This window comes from Mya arenaria, chromosome 6 (assembly GCF_026914265.1).
Source record: "Mya arenaria isolate MELC-2E11 chromosome 6, ASM2691426v1".
NCBI lineage: Eukaryota > Metazoa > Mollusca > Bivalvia > Myida > Myidae > Mya > Mya arenaria.
The window spans coordinates 46,951,219-46,974,489 of record NC_069127.1 but is presented as its reverse complement, the minus strand read 5'-3'; the positions used below and the strand labels follow the sequence as shown (position 1 = coordinate 46,974,489).

Genomic DNA, 23,271 nt, shown 5'->3' with positions numbered 1-23,271 from the left:
GGACGAATAATAAAGGACGAGTAAAAGAGGACGAGTAATAGAGAACGATTTATGGTTAGAGCACGAGTAATAGAGGACGAGTGTTAGAGGACGAGTGAGAGATAGAGAACGAGTGATGGAGGACGAGTGATGGATAGAGGACGAGTGATAGATAGGGAAGAAGTGATGGATAGAGAACGAGTGATAGAGGACGAGTGGTGAGAGAGGGCGGGTGATAGAGGACGAGTAATAGAAGACGAGTGATAAAGGACGAGTGATGGATAGAGGACGAGTGATAGAATACGAGTGATGATAAAGGACGAGTGATAGATAGAGAATGAGTGATAGAGGGTGAGTGATGGATATAAGACAAGTGATAGAGGACGAGTGATAGAGAACGAGTGATGGATAGAGGACGAGTGATAGAGGACGAGTGATGGATAGAGGACGAGAGTGATAATGGACGAGTGATGCATAGAGGACGAGAGTGATAGAGGACGAGGGTGATAGAGGACGAGTGATAGCGGACAGGTGATATATAGAGGACGAGTGATATATAAATGACGAGTGATAGAGGACGAGTGATAGAGGACGAGTGATAGGAGTGGAGGACGAGAGTGATAATGGACGAGTGATGCATGGAGGACGAGAGTGATAGAGGACGGGGGTGATAGAGAACGAGTGATGGATAGAGGACGAGTGATGGATAGAGGACGAGTGATAGATAGAGGACGAGGGGTGGATAGAGGATGAGAGTGATAGAGGACGAGTGATGGATAGAGGACGAGAGATGGATAGATGACGAGTGATAGATAGAGGACGAGTGATAGATAGAGGACGCGGGTTGGATAGAGGATGAGAGTGGTAGAGGACGAGTGATGGATAGAGGACGAGTGATAGAGAACGAGTGATAGATAGAGGACGAGGGATGGATAGAGGAAGAGTGATAGAGGACGAATGATAGATAGAGGACGAGGGGTGGATAGAGGACGAGTGATAGATGATGAGTGATAGATAAATGACGAGTGATAGAGGACGAGTGATAGATAGAGGACAAGGGATTGATAGAGGACGAGTATAAGAGGACGAGTAATGGATAAAGGACGATTGATGGACAAAGGGAGAGTGATAGAGGACAACTCATATAGGACAAAAAAGATATAGGTCCGGATCAAAAAATCCGATCCGAGGGCACGCGCGTAAGCCGGTTACGAGGCTTTTCGAGTAACCGGCCACGCAGCGTGCCCAAGGGTCGGACGTTTCGATACAGACTGGAAACTCATGATTGTTCTTTTTTCTTGCATACCTTAAATTAAAAACTTGTGTAAAAAAAACATAAACACATATTAGTACATTTTACAAAAACAGCCGTGCGATGGAAGGGTAAAAACAATATCAAAAAGCAAAATAAGTCTCAAATTATTTAAATAATTATGTAATATCGTTGTTTTTGTCTCCAGATAATATTTGAAATGTGCACGATCATCTTTACCGTCAATATGTCTCAAGTATTATAAATACCGTTGGTGCACCGACTGTTGACCTCCCGATAGCCCGATGGACACACGCACTCCATGATGACGTCATCGATGACGTAAGTATCGATGCACACGCACTTGTTGCTTCCATAGTCACACTTCGTGTTCTGTCCTTTACAGGGCGTGTCTGAGCCAAACATGCAGTCTCCGTTCACATGTCCGTCTGCGCGTTTGTATACAAACAAAACAGTTTTTGGGTCATAACGATAGTGAAAAGTGAATATCAATATTTGATGATCAACAGATGGTTAATGGTCCGACAATGAACATAACATTAAAAATATGGAGTGTGATTACTGTGTAATGATATTTTCTTTGACATTTCTGCATAAGGAAAAGCCAAACATAGTTCACTACCGACCAATTACCTGATTATTATGCCGTTTATTTTCACACATCAAAATTTAAAATTGACAACGTCGTTTTAAAGTTATCGTTGTTAACGTTCAAACATTTAACTGCTCTGGAAATTATATGAACACAGCTGCGGCATTCTAACAATATTTGAGAAAACTGTTTAAGATGCCCTTCATTTCTTCATTTCTTGAAATATATGAGCGTATCACAAAGAAGCTCACATCGCTAGAATAAAGTTCTGGACAACTAATTTCGATATATAACGTATAAAGGATTATTTTTTATGAAATGAAACATGGCACATACCTTCCCAGCACCGGTCAAAAATATCCGCGGCAACGTGGTCTTGGGTACACTGACAGGAAGCCTTGTCACAGTCGGCGGCGGGATCCATGCAGTCCGCTGTACCACTGCACGGACCGAAATTGTGCCCGACTGCAGGGTTACATAAGAGAGTATGATCAATGTGCTACATTTACACATATCATTTTAAATGGTCGTCAATGGTGAATATATGCAGTATGAGGCGAGATTCTCAAGACGTATATGTATGCCATCATAAGTGCTTGTATGCCATCATAAGTGCATGTATGCCATCATAAGTGCATGTATGCCATCATAAGTGCATGTATACCATCATAAGTGCATGCATGTCATCATAAGTGCATGTGTGTCATCATAAGTGCATGTGTGTCATCATAAGTGCATGTATGTCATCATAAGTGCATGTATGCTATTCCAAGTGCATACATAGGTGTCATCATAAGTGCATGTATGTCATCATAAGTGCATGCATGTCATCATAAGTGCATGTTTGCCATCATAAGTGCACGCATGCCATAATAAGTGCATGTATGTCATCATAAGTGAATGCATGCCACCATAAATGCAAGTATGCCATCATACGTGCATGTATGCCATCATAAGTGCATATATGCCATCATAAGTGCATGTATGCCATCATAAGTGCATGTATGCCATCATACGTGCATGTATGCCATCATAAGTGCATATATGTCATCATAAGTGTATGCATGCCATCATCAGTGCATGTATGCCATCATTAGTGCATGTATGCCATCATAAGTGCATGTATGCGATCATAAGTACATGTATGCCATCATAAAAGCATGTATGCCATCATAAGTGCATGTATGCCATCATAAGTGCATGTTTGTTATCGTAAGTGCATGCATGCCATCATAAGTGCATGCATGCCATCATAAGTGCATGTTTGCCATCATAAGTGCAATTATGCCATCATAAGTGCATGCATGCCATCATAAGTGCATGTATGCCATCATACTTTATGCCAGAAACCAAAACTAAACGGGACCCCGAATTTTCCATGACGTTTCAACTAAACTCACTACAGAGGTTTTTCAATTGTGCTATTTTATAATTCAAACGCTGTCACCAATGCAAGTCCTGGTGTCAACACTAGGCTACCAGTCTCTGCACTCGTGACACCGATTGATTTAGGGTCCCACTGAAGCTCTTGCTTTGAACCACACCCGATGTTTTATACCCTGCCTAGAAATGCATCATCATTTATGGTGCATTTTGATTGGGGCCAAAACAAACCGACACTCCACATGACTAGGACTACGTTATTTCATGTATAAGTATTTCTAGGAACTATTATTAGTAGATAGATAGATATGGGTCATATCATATACAAAATAAGATGTGTTTTTCAAGAGAACAATCAAGGCCCCTAAATTTATCACATATCCTCAAACGACTGCGGTATTTGTTGAAGAGTTTTAACACTATGTCGTTTAGATTCGGCTCCTCGTCCGCAGAGGTTGCGAAACACTACTTTTACATGTACCTGGCCTTGTTATCGCCAGATAAATGGAATAACCATTATTTTGGAGAATATCTCTCTCATATAACACCACTATCATGAGTTCTCTTATGTTCAAGTGGGTTGTAAATTAATGACATGTGCATTTTACACGTGCAAATATGAATGTAAGTAATCGGAACGTAGACCACATATACACTTGCATTCAGTGTTTGCAACCTCTAATATGTCCTATTAACGTCTTTATGATTAAAAAGAACTAATACGCTCCAAAATGCGTTCAAGCTTGCCGAAAATTGCCGATTACTCACACGGGAGACAGTAGTAGTCAATGATCATGTAGTTGCTCAGGGACGGGAAGAGTCCCGGCGGCTCACAGGTGATGGGCGCCCAGACCGCCTGGTTCTCGCAGGAGGACTTCCCGTAACACGCGTGGAAACTCGGGATACTTAGACCTAGAAGAAAACATTGTCATTGTAAGGTAACACCAAGCTCCTCCATGAATCATATATATATCAGGGCATGATGGTCATGATAGGTAAAGCTGACTCTCTTCCACTCAGGTGGTTTAACCATCGACAGGTGGCATTGGTCTATGTGTACAACTTTTAGTTTCCTTCATGTTATTGCTTAGTGTCTACGTCTAAACGATATATGACAGATGTCAAGTTTTTACTTTTAATTGACTATTGTGTACTAATTAGAATACAAGAGTACAATTAAACTTCTAATATCATTACTAATAATATTTATATATAAGCTTACTTAATTACTTAATTATACATCAATCAAACATAGCAGTATGCATTTGCCAATAAGCATATAGGTTACACACCACCATTGTTATTCCCTATGTAATTCAATGTAAAATTATAATTTTTAGACAACATTTAAAGGCATTTCGAGCGAATGCAGGCTATGATAACCACATATATTCTTAATATACAAGCTTTAAATTACCCTTTAAGCCAATAAAAAGGGGGGTCAAGTTATTCCTAAGAAAAATCACTCCACTTGAAAAACAAACTCTAAAAATTGCACCGTCCGCCATGACAGATCTTCCAAAATGACCTTTCAACTATAGGGCAGCGGTTTATGCTTTAATCTCTACTCTAAATGATAAATCAAGCAAGAATAGATACTTAAGGTATAAAAGTTTCAGGAATAATTATAGTTTTGATTGACAGTGTATTGAGCATGTGAAAACATGTCTATCAATCATAAGAACATTTTTTTTTTATTGAGAATTTTCCACACAACGGAAGTACATATGACGTAATGGTGACGTCATTCCTATAGACGAATGCATCTAGACGAACGCAACTGAATGAATGGAATTAAAGGGGAACCAGTATTGGTATCCAGCAACAGCAATATTAAATGGGAACGGAAACCAAATGCTGGTACCCTTTTAATTCACGGGAAAGCACTCTCACGACTTTTGCTACGGTAGCAGCCAACAGTTTTCGTGCAGGAGCTGTTTTACTGGTATCATACCAAGCATACAACATTAACACAACTTTAGTACAAAAAAGAGAAATATCTGGATACTTAAAGTTTGGTGTAATTCTTACTACATTTATGAGATAATTGTACAAAATATGTATAAAAAATTCAACTAATTTGTTTGAATACAATATAAAACCCGTTACACCATGGTTACTTTTGTGTTACAAGTGTGTTACTTACTACACCATATCTTGAGAGAGGCATATATTTCTGCCTTCCCTGTGTGATCCAGTCATGAAAGCATCTAAAATTTATTTTTCAGTGTTCATGCCCTAGACAGAAACATGTACATTTCGTACAAAAAAGTTGTGGGTTTCACTGTCTTAAAGCTGCACTCTCACAGATTGACCGTTTTGACAGTTTATTTTTTTGTCTTGGAATTAGCCAATTCTTGCATACATATCTGGAAACCAGTGATATTAGACTGCTGACGTAAAATCAGATCGCAGATTTTCAATTTTATGTTAGAAAATTATGTTTTATGGATAGAAGTGTTAATAACGCTTTAAGAAAAAAAAATTTTGGGGGGGGAATATTCTAAACAATTGTGATGGTTCTATTGCAAGTTATCTTATATGACTGAATTGATGGCATTGACGCCAAAATAAGCTGAATCTGGGAAAAAATATTTAAGAAATGGCATTACTGTCAATATTTGAGAGTGCAGCTTTAACTTGACTGTATTAACTTACTACACACACGGTCATCAACCTTATTTGATTTTGCTTTTTTCTAATTGTTACTAATTACTAATTGTTACTAAACCCCTTTGTGTATAAATACATATTGAGATGTTCAAAATATAATTAAGACTGGCAATAAATGCAAGGACCATGTCAGAATAGAATCGAGTTTTATACTCAAGAGGTGATTTGGTTATTCAATTTAGAAACTCATATTATTACCATGACATTGTTACTCTGTTATATGTTGGACTTTAGTTGCTAGGGTTATAAATGGTTGTTTGACATTGAGGGCAGTCAAAGTTTTGGTGAATAGCTTTAGGCGTGGGGAGCTGCAATCAAACTGCAATTACGAAAGTCACACTTCAGATTTTCACCGGGCTTATGTGTCAGGCAATATCTTCCAGGATCTGACTTCAGAGGGGGCATAACTTATGGGCGCAACTTTTTTGACATGCTTCCCTCCCTCAGAACCATTTTTTTGGTTTAAGGTGTTGGCAGGGGTGTTTGGGGGTACTCCCCAAGATAATTTTAACAATTTCTAGTCCGAAATGGTGCATTTTGGGTGCATTTTATTACTTTTTGTCTCCGATATTGAAATAAAAAGTTAACTTCTAAATGCATTCGTCTATCGTCTATATGCTTATTGACAAATGCATACTGCTATTGATGAATATTAATTTAGCTTTCAATGGTCTTATTACAGTTTATAAATACGTAAACACTAAGCAAAAAAGTGAAGGCAACTTAAAGTTGTAAACATAGACAAATGCGTTTGTCAATAACAAATAGGCACGAAGCAATTGCACGAAGGCACCTGCATTTAGACGAAAGCACTTGCAATTTAAAATGAGAAATGTCATTAAGCAGCATGCATTAATTGGCGGATAATCCCTTCCATATTTATTTTGGACAGTACTGCTTTCTCTACAGAAAAAAGCAAACAAATTATATAAACCATTTTTTTTCATAACCGAAAGTACATGTTATGGTTTGATAAGGAGAAAATATCATTCCGACAAAATGTTATTAAGATCGTCACCAGGGTCCGATCCAGGAATTGACATAAGAGGGGGCGTAACTTTTTGACTTGCGCCCTCCCCGAAATGTATATGGCATAAAATACTTGCACGGGGGCTCGGGGATTTTATAACAATTTCTAGTACAAAATGTTGCATTTTGAGCGTATATAATAACTTTTATTCTCTCGGATATTGACATAAAAGGTAAACTTGGACGATTTAACGGGGAGGGGCGTGTGAGCCTAAACCACTATAATCCGCTAGCGATTATATCATAAACACATGACACATATGCCAATAAATAATCACATCCATGTACGAATGAAAAACACGATGTTTTATTTCAATCTTTAGCCACTCTTAATAAATTACTTATACATTCAAAACTCCAATTTACCAGCACAGAGGTCACCAGAAAATATAAACAACACAGTTAATGGGTATGAGTCGCTCAAGGTACAGACCTTCGTACTTGTTGATGCAGTCTGTGGTAACATTCACTGTACAACACTCGGCATGGTCAGTTGGTACAAGACCGCAATCTGGAAAAGACAAGTGAAATGGACGATACACAACTCAACATGTCTTTAACTTAGTTGCTACATAACACATTTATACATGCAATCATTTATTTGGTCTTGGATCAGTTCTCGCGCAATCATAATTTTATTATTCTATTGCGTGGCCTTAACTTCGCGTTTTCTTACACCCAGTAAGCAAATACGTTGAATTAACACTTAAGCTGAATGTACAAATAGCACTGGATGCATTTCAATTTGTAAATCTGCCAAGTGTATATTGAATGCCAAATCTGTCCTAACATTTACAGATCAGTATCTTATCTCAGTTTAAAAACCATGCACTATGCCTCTTGAGTATTCCTTTATTCATTCTTTATCTAGGCTATTACTGTATGCACTATCAATATAGGTTATTTCTTTATGTACCATCCATCTAGGCTATTTCTGTATGCACTATCCATCTAGGATATTACTGTATGCACTATCCATCTAGGATATTACTGTATGTACTATCCATCTAGGCTATTATTGTATGCACTATTCATCTAGGGTATTACTGTATGCCCTATCCTTCTAGGAAATTAATGTATGCCCTACCCATCTAGGGTATTACTGTATGCACTATCCATCTAGGATATTTCTGTATGCCCTACCCATCTAGGGTATTACTGTATGCACTATCCATCTAGGATATTACTGTATGCCCTACCCATCTAGGGTATTACTGTATGCACTATCCATCTAGGCTATTTCTGTATGCCTTACCCATCTAGGGTATTACTGTATGCACTATCCATCTAGGATATTACTGTATGCCCTACCCATCTAGGGTATTACTGTATGCACTATCCATCTAAGATATTACTGTATGCCCTACCCATCTAGGATATTACTGTATGCACTATCCATCTAGGCTATTTCTGTATGCCCTACCCATCTAGGGTATTACTGTATGCACTATCCATCTAGGCTATTTCTGTATGCCCTATCCATCTAGGCTATTTCTGTATGCCCTATCCATCTAGGCTATTTCTTTATGTACTATCCATCTAGGCTATTTCTGTATGCCCTATCCATCTAGGCTATTTCTTTATGTACTATCCATCTAGGCTATTTCTGTATGCCCTATCCATCTAGGCTATTTCTTTATGTACTATCCATCTAGGCTATTACTGTATGTACTATCCATCTAGGGTATTACTGTATGCACTATCCATCTAGGCTTTTACTGTATGCCCTATCCATCTAGGATATTACTGTATGCACTATCAATATAGGTTATTTCTTTATGTACTATCCATCTAGGCTATTTCTGTAAGCACTATCCATCTAGGGTATTACTGTATGCACTATCCATCTAGGATATTACTGTATGCACTATCCATCTAGGCTATTACTGTATGCACTATCAATATAGGTAATTTCTGTAAGCACTATCCATCTAGGGTATTACTGTATGCACTATCCATCTAGGATATTACTGTATGCACTATCCATCTAGGATATTACTGTATGCCCTATCCATCTAGGCTATTACTGTATGCCCTATCCATCTAGGATATTACTGTATGCCCTATCCATCTAGGCTATTACTGTATGTACTATCCATCTAGGATATTACTGTATGCACTATCCATCTAGGATATTACTGTATGCCCTATCCATCTAGGCTATTACTGTATGCACTATCCATCTAGGATATTACTGTATGCCCTATCCATCTAGGATATTACTGTATGCACTATCAATCTAGGCTATTACAGTATGCACTATCCATCTAGGCTATTACTGTATGCACTATCCATCTAGGATATTACTGTATGCACTATCCATCTAGGATATTACTGTATGCACTATCCATCTAGGCTACCACTGTATGCACTATCAATCTAGGCTATTACTGTATGAACTATCCATCTAGGATATTACTGTATGCCCTATCCATCTAGGCTATTACTGTATGAACTATCCATCTAGGATATTACTGTATGCACTATCCATCTAGGATATTACTGTATGAACTATCCATCTAGGCTATTACTGTATGCACTATCCATCTAGGATATTACTGTATGAACTATCCATCTAGGCTATTACTGTATGCACTATCCATCTAGGATATTACTGTATGCCCTATCCATCTAGGCTATTACTGTATGCCCTATCCATCTAGGCTATTACTGTATGCCTTATCCATCTAGGCTATTACTGTATGAACTATCCATCTAGGATATTACTGTATGTACTATCCATCTAGGATATTACTGTATGCACTATCCATCTAGGATATTACTGTATGTACTATCCATCTAGGATATTACTGTATGTACTATCCATCTAGGATATTACTGTATGCACTATCCATCTAGGATATTACTGTATGTACTATCCATCTAGGATATTACTGTATGCACTATCCATCTAGGATATTACTGTATGCCCTATCCATCTAGGATATTACTGTATGCACTATCCATCTAGGATATTACTGTTTGTACTATCCATCTAGGATATTACTGTATGTACTATCCATCTAGGATATTACTGTATGCACTATCCATCTAGGATATTACTGTATGCACTATCCATCTAGGATATTACTGTATGCACTATCCATCTAGGTTATTACTTCATGCCCTATCCATTTAGGATATTACTGTATGCACTATCCATCTAGGATATTACTGTATGCACTATCCATCTAGGCTATTACTGTATGCCCTATCCATCTAGGCTATTACTGTATGCACTATCCATCTAGGATATTACTGTATGCACTATCCATCTAGGATATTACTGTATGTACTATCCATCTAGGATGTTACTGTATGCACTATCCATCTAGGATATTACTTTATGTACTATCCATCTAGGATATTACTGTATGTACTATCCATCTAGGATATTACTGTATGCACTATCCATCTAGGATATTACTGTATGCCCTATCCATCTAGGCTATTACTGTATGTACTATCCAACTAGGCTATTACTGTATGCGCTATCCATCTAGGATATTACTGTATGCACTATCCATCTAGGCTATTACTGTATGCCCTATCCATCTAGGATATTACTGTATGCACTATCCATCTAGGATATTACTGTATGCACTATCCATCTAGGATATTACTGTATGCACTATCAATCTAGGCTATTACTGTATGCACTATCCATCTAGGATATTACTGTATGCCCTATCCATCTAGGCTATTACTGTTTGTACTATCCATCTAGGCTATTGCTGAATGCCCTATCCATCTAGGATATTACTGTATGCACTATCCATCTAGGCTATTACTGTATGTACTATCCATCTAGGCTATTGCTGTATGCACTATCAATATAGGTTATTTCTTTATGTACCATCCATCTAGGCTATTACTGTATGCACTATCCATCTAGGCTATTACTGTATGCACTATCCATCTAGTCTATTACTGTATGCACTATCCATCTAGGCTATTACTGTATGCACTATCCATCTAGGCTATTACTGTATGCACTATCCTTCTAGACAATCTCTGTATGCACTATCCATCTAGGATATTACTGTATGCCCTATCCATCTAGGGTATTACTGTATGCACTATCCATCTAGTCTATTACTGTATGCACTATCCATCTAGGGTATTACTGTAAGCACTATCCATCTAGGCTATTACTGTATGCACTATCCATCTAGTCTATTACTGTATGCACTATCCATCTAGGCTATTACTGTATGCACTATCCATCTAGGCTATTACTGTATGCACTATCCATCTAGGCTATTACTGTATGCACTATCCATCTAGGCTATTACTGTATGCTTTATCGATCTAGGCTATTACTGTATGCACTATCCTTCTAGGCAATCTCTGTATGCACTATCTATCTATGCTATTTCTGTATGCAGTATCCAGTTAGGCTATTACTGTATGCACTATCAATCTAGGATATTACTGAATGCCTTATCCATCAAAGCTATGTCTGTATGCACTATTCATCTAAGATATTACTGTATGTACTATCAGTCTAGGCTATTACTGTATGCCTTATCCATCAAAGCTATTTCTTTAAGCACTATCCATCTAGGATATTAATGTATGCCCTATACATCTAGGCTATTACTGTATGCACTATCCATCTAGGCTATTACTGTATGCCCTATCCATCTAGGCAATCTCTGTATCCACTATCCATCTAGGATATTACTGTATGCCCTATCCATCTAGGCTATTACTGTATGCCCTATCCATCTAGGCTATTTCTGTATGCACTATCCATCTAGGCTATTTCTGTATGTACTATCCATCTAGGCAATCTCTGTATCCACTATCCATCTAGGATATTACTGTATGCCCTATACATCTAGACTATTACTGTATGCACTATCCATCTAGGCTATTTCTGTATGCCCTATCCATCTAGGCTATTTCTGTATGCACTATCCATCTAGGCTATTTCTGTATGCACTATCCATCTAGGCTATTTCTGTATGCACTATCCATCTAGGCTATTACTGTATGCCCTATCCATCTAGGCTATTACTGTATGCACTATCCATCTAGGATATTACTGTATGCACTATCCATCTAGGATATTACTGTATGCACTATCCATCTAGGATATTACTGTATGCACTATCCATCTAGGCTATTACTGTATGCCCTATCCATCTAGGCTATTACTGTATGCACTATCCATCTAGGATATTACTGTATGCACTATCCATCTAGGATATTACTGTATGCACTATCCATCTAGGCTATTACTGTATGCCCTATCCATCTAGGCTATTACTGTATGCACTATCCATCTAGGATATTACTGTATGCCCTATCCATCTAGGCTATTTCTGTATGTACTATCCTTCTAGGCTATTACTGTATGCCCTATCCATCTAGGCTATTACTGTATGCACTATCCATCTAGGAAATTTATGTATGCACTATCCATCTAGGATATTACTGTATGCACTATCCATCTAGGATATTACTGTATGCACTATCCATCTAGGCTATTTCTGTATGCACTATCCATCTAGGCTATTACTGTATGCCCTATCCATCTAGGCTATTACTGTATGCACTATCCATCTAGGATATTTATGTATGCACTATCCATCTAGGCTATTTCTGTATGCACTATCCATCTAGGCTATTTCTGTATGCACTATCCATCTAGGCTACTACTGTATGCACTATCAATCTAGGCTATTACTGTATGCACTATCAATCTAGGCTATTACTGTATGCACTATCCATCTAGGCTATTACTGTATGCACTATCCATCTAGGATATTACTGTATGAACTATCCATCTAGGATATTTATGTAAGCACTATCCATCTAGGCTATTACTGTATGCACTATCCATCTAGGCTACTACTGTATGCACTATCCATCTAGGATATTTATGTAAGCACTATCCATCTAGGCTATTACTGTATGCACTATCCATCTAGGTTATTACTGTATGCACTGTCCATCTAGGATATTTATGTAAGCACTATCCATATAGGCTATTACTGTATGCCATATCCATCTAGGCTATTACTGTATGCACTATCCATCTAGGATATTACTGTATGCCCTATCCATCTAGGCTATTTCTGTATGTACTATCCTTCTAGGCTATTACTGTATGCCCTATCCATCTAGGCTATTACTGTATGCACTATCCATCTAGGATATTTATGTATGCACTATCCATCTAGGGTATTTCTGTATGCACTATCCATCTAGGCTACTACTGTATGCACTATCAATCTAGGCTATTACTGTATGCACTATCAATCTAGGCTATTACTGTATGCACTATCCATCTAGGCTATTACTGTATGCACTATCCATCTAGGATATTACTGTATGAACTATCCATCTAGGATATTTATGTAAGCACTATCCATCTAGGCTATTACTGTATGCACTATCCATCTAGGCTACTACTGTATGCACTATCCATCTAGGATATTTATGTAAGCACTATCCATCTAGGTTATTACTGTATGCACTATCCATCTAGGTTATTACTGTATGCACTATCCATCTAGGATATTTATGTAAGCACTATCCATATAGGCTATTACTGTATGCACTATCCATCTAGGCTACCACTGTATGCACTATCAATCTAGGCTATTACTGTATGCACTATCCATCTAGGCTATTACTGTATGCACTATCCATCTAGGATATTACTTATCCACTATCCATCTAGGGTATTACTGTATGCACTATCCATCTAGGCTACTACTGTATGCACTATCAATCTAGGCTATTTCTGTATGCAATATCAATCATGCTATTTCTGTATGCAATATCCATTTAGGGTATTACTGTATGCACTACCCATCTAGGGTATTACTGAATGCACTGACCATCTAGGGTATTACTTTATGCACTATCTATCTAGGTTATTACTTCATGCAATATCCATCTAGGCTATTACTGAATGCACTATCCATCTAGGGTTTTACGTTATGCACTATCCATCTAGGGTATTACTGAATACACTATCCATCTAGGGTATTACCGACTGCCCTATCCATCTAGAGTATTACTGTATGCACTACCCATCTAGGGTATTACTGTATGCACTACCCATCAAGAAATGTATCTAGGACATTTCTGTATGTACTATCCATCTAGGCTATTTCTTTATACAATATCCATCTAGGGTATTTCTTTATCCAATATCCATCTAGGCTATTTCTTTATACAATATCCATCTAGGCTATTTCTTTATACCATAACCATCTAGGCTATTTCTTTATACAATATCCATCTAGGCTATTTCTTTATACCATAACCATCTAGGCTATTTTTTTATACAATATCCATCTAGGCTATTTCTTTATACCATAACCATCTAGGCTATTTTTTATACAATAACCATCTGGGCTATTCCTTTATACCATATCCATCTAGGCTTTTCCTTTATACAATAACCATCTAGGCTATTTCTTTATACAATAACCATCTAGGCTATTCCTTTATACAATAACCATCTAGGCTATTCCTTTATACCATATCCATCTAGGCTATTTCTTTATACAATAACCATCTAGGCTATTTCTTTATACCATATCCATCTAGGCTATTTCTTTATACAATAACCATCTAGGCTATTTATTTATACAATAACCATCTAGGCTATTTCTATATACAATAACCATCTAGGCTATTCCTTTATACAATAACCATCTAGGCAATTTCTTTATACAATAACCATCTAGGCTATTTCTTTATACAATAACCATCTTGGCTATTTCTTTATACAATAACCATCTAGGCTATTCCTTTATACAATAACCATCTAGGCTATTCCTTTATATCATAACCATCTAGGCTATTTTTTTATACAATAACCATCTAGGCTATTCCTTTATACCATATCCATCTAGGCTATTTCTTTATACCATATCCACCTAGGCTATTCCTTTATACCATATCCATCTAGGCTATTCCTTTATACAATATCCAACTAGGCTATTCCTTTATACCATAACCATCTAGGCTATTCCTTTATACAATAACCATCTAGGCTATTTCTTTATACAATAACCATCTAGGCTATTTCTTTATACCATATCCACCTAGGCTCTTCCTTTATACCATATCCATCTAGGCTATTTCTTTATACAATATCCATCTAGGCTATTTCTTTATACCATAACCATCTAGGCTATTTCTTTATACAATAACCATCTAGGCTATTTCTTTATACAATAATCATCTAGGCTATTTCTTTATACAATATCCATCTAGGCTATTTCTTTATACAATAACCATCTAGGCTATTTCTTTGTACAATAACCATCTAGGCTATTTCTTTATATAATAACCATCTAGGCTATTTCTTTATACAATATCCATCTAGGCTATTTCTTTATACCATAACCATCTAGGCTATTTCTTTATACAATAACCATCTAGGCTATTTCTTTATACAATATCCATCTAGGCTATTCCTTTATACAATAACCATCTAGGCTATTCCTTTATACAATAACCATCTAGGCTATTTCTTTATACAATAACCATCTAGGCTATTTCTTTATACCATATCCACCTAGGCTATTCCTTTATACCATATCCACCTAGGCTATTTCTTTATACAATATCCATCTAGGCTATTCCTTTATACCATAACCATCTAGGCTATTTCTTTATACAATAACCATCTAGGCTATTCCTTTATACAATAACCATCTAGGCTATTTCTTTATACAATAACCATCTAGGCTATTTCTTTATACAATATCCATCTAGGCTATTTCTTTATACAATAACCATCTAGGCTATTTCTTTGTACAATAACCATCTAGGCTATTTCTTTATACAATAACCATCTAGGCTATTTCTTTATACAATATCCATCTAGGCTATTTCTTTATACCATAACCATCTAGGCTATTTCTTTATACAATAACCATCTAGGCTATTTCTTTATACCATATCCATCTAGGCTATTTCTTTATACAATAACCATCTAGGCTATTTCTTTATACAATAACCATCTAGGCTATTTCTTTATACAATATCCATCTAGGCTATTTCTTTATACAATATCCATCTAGGCTATTTCTTTATACAATATCCATCTAGGCGATTTCTTTATACAATAACCATCTAGGCTATTTCTTTATACAATATCCACCTAGGCTATTTCTTTATACAATAACCATCTAGGCTATTTCTTTATACAATATCCATCTAGGCTATTTCTTTATACAATAACCATCTAGGCTATTTCTTTATACAATATCCATCTAGGCTATGTCTTTATACAATAACCATCTAGGCTATTCCTTTATACAATAACCATCTAGGCTATTTCTTTATACAATAACCATCTAGGCTATTTCTTTATACAATAACCATCTAGGCTATTTCTTTATACCATAATCATCTAGGCTATTTCTTTATACCATAACCATCTAGGCTATTTCTTTATACCATAACCATCTAGGCTATTTCTTTATACAATAACCATCTAGGCTATTCCTTTATACCATATCCATCTAGGCTATTTCTTTATACCATAACCATCTAGGCTATTTCTTTATACAATAACCATCTAGGCTATTTCTTTATACAATATCCATCTAGGCTATTTCTTTATACCATAACCATCTAGGCTATTTCTTTATACCATATCCATCTAGGCTATTTCTTTATACAATATCCATCTAGGCTATTTCTTTATACAATAACCGTCTAGGCTATTTCTTTATACCATAACCATCTAGGCTATTTCTTTATACAATAACCGTCTAGGCTATTTCTTTATACCATATCCATCTAAGCTATTTCTTTACGTACTATCCATCTGGAGTTTTATTTGATGCATTATCATTCTAAAGTATTTGATTAAAAAAAATCAAATATTTCTTTAGGGTATTTACTTGTGGACGGACACACAAATTAATATGGCAGACATTTTATTTCGCCAGTCACTTTCAAAAGAATTTCATTCAAGCTACAGTACATAGCTACATTGCAGTTTTACTGTATTTTGTTTATATCTCGTACTTTAAATGTTCACAAACAGTTTTAGTTATGTATTTGGTATTTGGAGGATAGTCAGATAGCATCGAACAACGCGTAAATGATACTCAAGGAAATGGCGGGCCTTTGTTATAATATAAGTTAAAAAACTTAAATCACCGTGAGTTCAAAACGCTATTTTGATGTTTTCCGAAAGTATTTATATATTGTATTAAAGCAGAGAAAATTGAAACTTTCTATATCAGCTTCTATTTTTTTACTGACAATACAATTGGAACTAGCTGTGATCATACTTTCCCAATAAAGAAAACTGGTTTTTCCTCTTCTTTTTTTTCTTTTTTTTTTAAACTTCTAGTGTAACATTAATTATCTATTATGTGGTAACATCTTAAATACAAATAATTAATTCAGCAATATCATGGAAGATCTTACTGGTTTGTAACTGTTTTGCCGCCACACTGATATCCACGATGTAGATCCCTCCAGTCTCACAAGACAGTGAGATCCTGTCGCCGTAACAACTCGTCACCCTCTGTAGACCGTCGTCACCTGGAATGAGACGGAAATGAGATGGAAAGACGCAGGATAAAAATCACGGGAGGTTGTACAGACAACTCCCACTTGTGTCACTCGACGATACGAAAAATTTTAGTTTTAAAATCGCGAAAATGCGACATTAGAAAATATCATCATTCCAGGGGGGGGGGGGGGGGGGGGGGGGGCATGACTCCGGACCCAACTAGCGCGTTGGGCTTAAATAAAGGGGCGTAGCTATAAAGAAAATATCGTGTTAAAGAAAAGGATAGTTACAGTACATTGGACGTAGATGCTTCCCGTTTGTCATTTGTTTGATCAATCGTTATTTAATTGTGTCGTCTGTCACAAAAAAAGATTATTTAATCTCGTCGACACTTCCTTTATGTACACACCTTCAGTGCATCTGTCATCTATAAGCCGGAAGCCGACCCGACACTGGCAGATACCGCTATACGAGCACTCCGCGTTCGGGTCCGTGCATGGGACGCTGGCCTGCAGCAAACATTCGCCGCCCGTCGACCCGTCTGAAACAGAAGATTAAAAAAAACATTAACAGTCTGCAAATGATGTACAATGGATCAGCCAAGTTTCACTCATTCAAAAAGGAGTTCACTTCTCTATCAAGATTCATTTGTCAGCTTCCGGACACCTTGACCTCCATGGTGGACGCAATGTCCGCCGATGCGACAGTTGTTGTCGATACATGTCAGGTTTCTACATCTAATTTCAAAGTATAAATAGTGTATGCCAACTTACCGAGGACGCATTCCCCGCCGACATAGGAGTAATCGTCTTCACATCCACAAACCTGGTCCTGGCACTCCGGGCGCGCGTACCGACAGTCCGTCACGCCATCACATGGGGAACCGAACACTCCAGCTGGGAAAGCAGAACATACATGAGAGAGAGAAAAATAATGGTATTGAATGGGTGGTATTTGCATTCATAGTCCAATTCCACTGGCTGTTCAGGCATCGCCACCGCCTCAACACCCGCCCCAGATGGGGTTAACGTTGTTACATGCACATTCTCATAAATATAATAAGCATGAGTCGTGTATACATTTGTTAAACGACAACATTAACTGATTCCGTTTCATTAACGTGTACGTATAGATGTAAGTATGAACAACAGTCCTTACTTGTTCTGCACACGTAGTCCAGCACCATATAGGAGCTGAATGTAGGGTATACATGTACTGCCGTATCACACACCATCACGTCCCAGATAACCTGCTTTTCGCACTTCACTGCGCCCGTACAGTCGGACAGATAGGCCATGAGTGAGAACCCAGTGTAGGGCCTCACACAGTCTGTAGACGTGTTGTAGGTGCAGCATGTCTCTGCCAGGGCGGGAAAAGACTGGTGGTCCACAGATGGACAACCTGAAAATGGAAAGTGCCATCATTTTGCGCAAAGGACAATGAGAAGGTGCTATAGGTACAGCTCATGCAGGAAATGACGGGTGATTCAAGGCTGGTTGATGGAAGAACAGTACAACATTGCGTGCACATAACTATGTATTGTATGTCGAAAAGAATGCAGCCGGGCTTCAACAAGGCAGAAACATGTCGGGAGGTCCACAGAAGGTGAACAGTTAACAAGTGTTCCATGAATACCCTATGCATTTAATGTGTATGTGTTTCAAGTTATAAATGCGGTTAGAGCATAGAGCAAGATATATGCGACAGAGTTTCTCCGAGATCGGACTAACTCCGTTTGATGTTTATATTGTTTACGCAAAAGCAAAATCCCTTGTATTCGGATTAATTATATAAATTATATTTTCCATCGAACGAAATTAGTATTTGTCTTACATACCGACCGATGCTGGTTTTGTTCCAACAAGAATATCGTTTATGTATATACGCCCCGTGCTGCACGATGCAACCAGACGATTGTCGCTGTCACCGGAAGCATCACCATAGCAACCTGTTTCCCGGTAACTCACATCTTCAGCTGAATATAGCATAACGCACATTAATAGTTTCTATACAAAATACTGTTGATGTTTATACCAGAACCTATGAGTAGTTTTTGCCAACTACATTTATAAATTAATATACACAGATAACGATCTACATTGACCATTCTAGACATCAATACATTTAAAAAAAAAAACAATAACCAGAAGAATCAAAGACCAAACCACAATCGTCACGAATGTCGATTGATGACTAGAATAACATATATTTTTTTATTATAACACATGTCTTACATCAAATTTAATTTTCGACACCGCCATTCTGACAGAGACAGTGCCCATACGCCACCAATGGTGGTTATGACAGTGTGCAGCCCAATGTATATAACAGGGATAACGTATCCAAAGGTTATCCTATGGCCAGTTTGCAGCCCAATGTATATAACAGGGATAAGTTATCCACAGGTTATCCTATGGCCAGTTTGCAGTCCAATGTATATAACAGGGATAAGTTATCCACATGTTATCCTATGGCCAGTTTGCAGCCCAATGTATATAACAGGGATAAGTTATCCACATGTTATCCTATGGCCAGTTTGCAGCCCAATGTATATAACAGGGATAAGTTATCCACATGTTATCCTATGGCCAGTTTGCAGCCCAATGTATATAACAGGGATAAGTTATCCACAGGTTATCCCATGGCCAGTTTGCAGCCCAATGTATATAACAGGGATAAGTTATCCACATGTTATCCTATGGCCAGTTTGCAGTCCAATGTATATAACAGGGATAAGTTATCCACATGTTATCCTATGGCCAGTTTGCAGCCCAATGTATATAACAGGGATAAGTTATCCACAGGTTATCCTATGGCCAGTTTCCTCACAATGATTTCATTGGTTAATAGTAATTATTGGGTGAAATATTAACAAACCAAGAAACATTTGGTCTAACTTTGACCGATCCAAACAATTAACCAGTTTTATACAGTCGACTGCTGGTCCATTTGTTGAGTTTATGAACAAACCCAGATTTATTTTTGCGTGGCGTGGAAAGTTTGTTTTGCATATAATAAGAAGATATACTTTTCTTAAAGTATCAAGTTTCATGTTTATCATACATATCAATATATCCAAAGGTAAACTGCTTGGGCTTTTGTGTTCTTTATTGCAATACGAATGAAGAACTATATTTATAATCGCAAAATCACGTTGTCTTATTATGTCAGGAGTGTCAAAAAATTGTATTGTACTGATTTCAAAATATATTTACAACGCTTTTAAAACAAGAGAAAAATTTCTTAAACGTAATGATAATTCGTTTCAGTATCATTCACCTGTGCTTTATAATAATATATGCATCTTATTCTTACATCGGATGCTTATGAATGCAATATTAATTTACAAGTATGTTGATTCTTTGCATTTTTAAACATTTGTTTAAAGGAGTTTGCAAGAATATTATTTATATCTCATTGCTTTAAAATGTGCCTTGTTCATCACTGTATTATATTGTTGTTAAAAGTTGTATAGATGAATAACTGTAGTATGGGCCGGAGACCTTAAATTACAATAAACTATATGTTATGCTATGTTCTGTTACGTTATTAAAACTTTTTTGTATTCGTCTTCGAAATACGTGTTGATGAAAAAACACAACAGGAATAACTGAATAAATAGGGCGTTGGCTTAATTTATGCAATGGATCGGAGACAATAAAAATGAAAAAAACTCACCATTACTAGTCACGATAAAGTACAATAAAAACACACAAAGACTCATTTTAATTCCAATGTCTTATTTAGTTTTCACCCTTTTTATACATTTCCGTTTTATTTACACTCAACTACATGCATGCGTACAATGTCTTTTAACAAAACTTTGAATGTCAACTATTGTATTACTTCGATCAGCCCAATCATTGATATTCAATAAATACGTATAGGTAACACGGAAGAACCGTTTGAATGTGAATAGTTCTATTGGCTTAACGTTTTGACATACAGGGGGATTTTTGGCCTTATTTTAAACAAGACGAAAAGAGTCCTTTAGGTCGTAAACCATCCAAAGCAGAAAAAACAATGTGCAAACATTTCAAAATCGTTTAAAACGGATCATATTCACGCTCGCTTCACCAAATGATCATAAACACTTAACACGTAGGCACTGTTGGCTTTGATAACACATAGCTACTGTATGTACGTAGGCACTGTTGGCTTTGTTGACACGTAGCTACTGTATGTACGTAGGCACTGTTGGCTTTGTTGACACGTAGCTACTGTATGTACGTAGGCACTGTTGGCTTTGTTGACACGTAGCTACTGTATGTACGTAGGCACTGTTGGCTTTGTTAACACATAGCTACTGTATGTACGTAGGCACTGTTGGCTTTGTTGACACGTAGCTACTGTATGTACGTAGGCACTGTTGGCTTTGTTGACACGTAGCTACTGTATGTGCGTAGGCACTGTTGGCACGTAGGCACTGTTGGCTTCGTTGACACGTAGCTACTGTATGTACGTAGGCACTGTTGGCACGTAGGCACTGTTGGCTTCGTTGACACGTAGCTACTGTTTGTACGTAGGCACTGTTAACACGTAGGCACTGTTGGCACGTAGCTACTGTAGGCACTGAAAGCAATGTAGACACGTTTGCAATGTAGACACGTTGGCAATATAGACGCGTTAGAAAGAAAGACAAGTTGGCATTGTAGACACGTTGGAAATGTAGGCACGTTGGAAATCAAGACACATTGGCAATGTATACACGTTGCCAATGTAGACACGTTGGCAATGAAGACACGTTGGCAATGTATACGAGTTGGCAATGCAGACACGTTGGCAATGTAGACAGGTTGGCAATGTAGTCACGTTGGAAATGTAGTCACGTTGACAATGTAGACATGTTGGCAATGTAGACACGATGAAAATGAAGGAACTATAGACACGTTGGAAATGTAGACACGATGGAAATGTAGGCACTGTAGACACGCTGGCAATATATGCACGTTGGCAATGTAGACACGTTGGCAATGTAGACATGTTGGCAATGTAGACACGTTGGCAACGTAGACACGGTGGAAATGTAGTCACGTTGGCAATGTAGACATGTTGGCAATGTAGACACGTTGGCAATGTAGACACGTTGGAAATGTAGTCACGTTGGCAATGTAGTCACGTTGGCAATGTAGACACGTTGGCAATGTACTCATACTTTTTACTTACGTTTTATCAAATTATTATAACAAATGGAATAAATAATCGCCAATAAAGAGATGATAATTGGATTATTTGTAGAGATATATTCCCTGCGGAATAATTACAGGGACATTGTCATAGGAATTTAATTTATAATTAGTTATGCACAATTATTGATGGAAATACGCCATTAATTGAAAATTAATCAGAAAATTGATGTTAAATAATACGCATACACCGAATAATAGAACTCAGAGCTTAAATCACCTTCAAAACAAAACGGGATTTATGGCGTGCGCCAGCCAACTTGTTCTTAAAGATAATAATGCATTTATTTAAACTCAAAAAGCGCTTCACATTTGTTTCCCAAAGAGTATTTAAATTTATAAGTTCATAGACTGAGATGATGTATTGACGGTTTATAAATCGTTTACAAAGAATTGTATCGTTTTAAAAATATATCATACCAATATGGCATCAGAAAGTTTTGGTGTAGTATTTGCCACGCGCCGTTGGAACAACCCTCGGATGATTATTCTACACGGTTGCAATACATTAAACAATTTCAGTTGAGGGTCTTCTATAAAGATCATCCACAACAATTATATAGAATCAATTGTCATGGACTTTTGGGAAACCCTAGTATGAATACCAGCCCTGCCCACAGTTTTTCTTATCATTTTTATTAACATCGCA

At 37.3% G+C, this 23,271-nt stretch overlaps 1 protein-coding gene across 4 annotated transcripts in view; it reads right to left on the bottom strand.

Annotated features, from left to right (window-relative positions):
- The window catches only part of LOC128239075 (neurogenic locus notch homolog protein 1-like), a 72,398-nt gene extending 51,161 nt beyond the window's left edge, over positions 1-21,237 (bottom strand). For all 4 annotated transcript variants that reach the window (XM_052955524.1, XM_052955525.1, XM_052955526.1 and 1 more), the window contains exons 1-10: positions 21,115-21,237; positions 19,274-19,411; positions 18,595-18,837; positions 18,210-18,332; positions 17,846-17,977; positions 17,349-17,465; positions 7,363-7,440; positions 3,996-4,139; positions 2,181-2,309; positions 1,501-1,680 (exon numbers count right to left, since the gene is read on the bottom strand). In XM_052955524.1, the coding sequence (XP_052811484.1) occupies positions 1,501-1,680; positions 2,181-2,309; positions 3,996-4,139; positions 7,363-7,440; positions 17,349-17,465; positions 17,846-17,977; positions 18,210-18,332; positions 18,595-18,837; positions 19,274-19,411; positions 21,115-21,160 (1,330 nt within the window). In that variant the 5' untranslated portion in view covers positions 21,161-21,237. The remainder of the gene's footprint in view (positions 1-1,500; positions 1,681-2,180; positions 2,310-3,995; positions 4,140-7,362; positions 7,441-17,348; positions 17,466-17,845; positions 17,978-18,209; positions 18,333-18,594; positions 18,838-19,273; positions 19,412-21,114) is intronic.
- Positions 21,238-23,271: the final 2,034 nt, after the last annotated feature.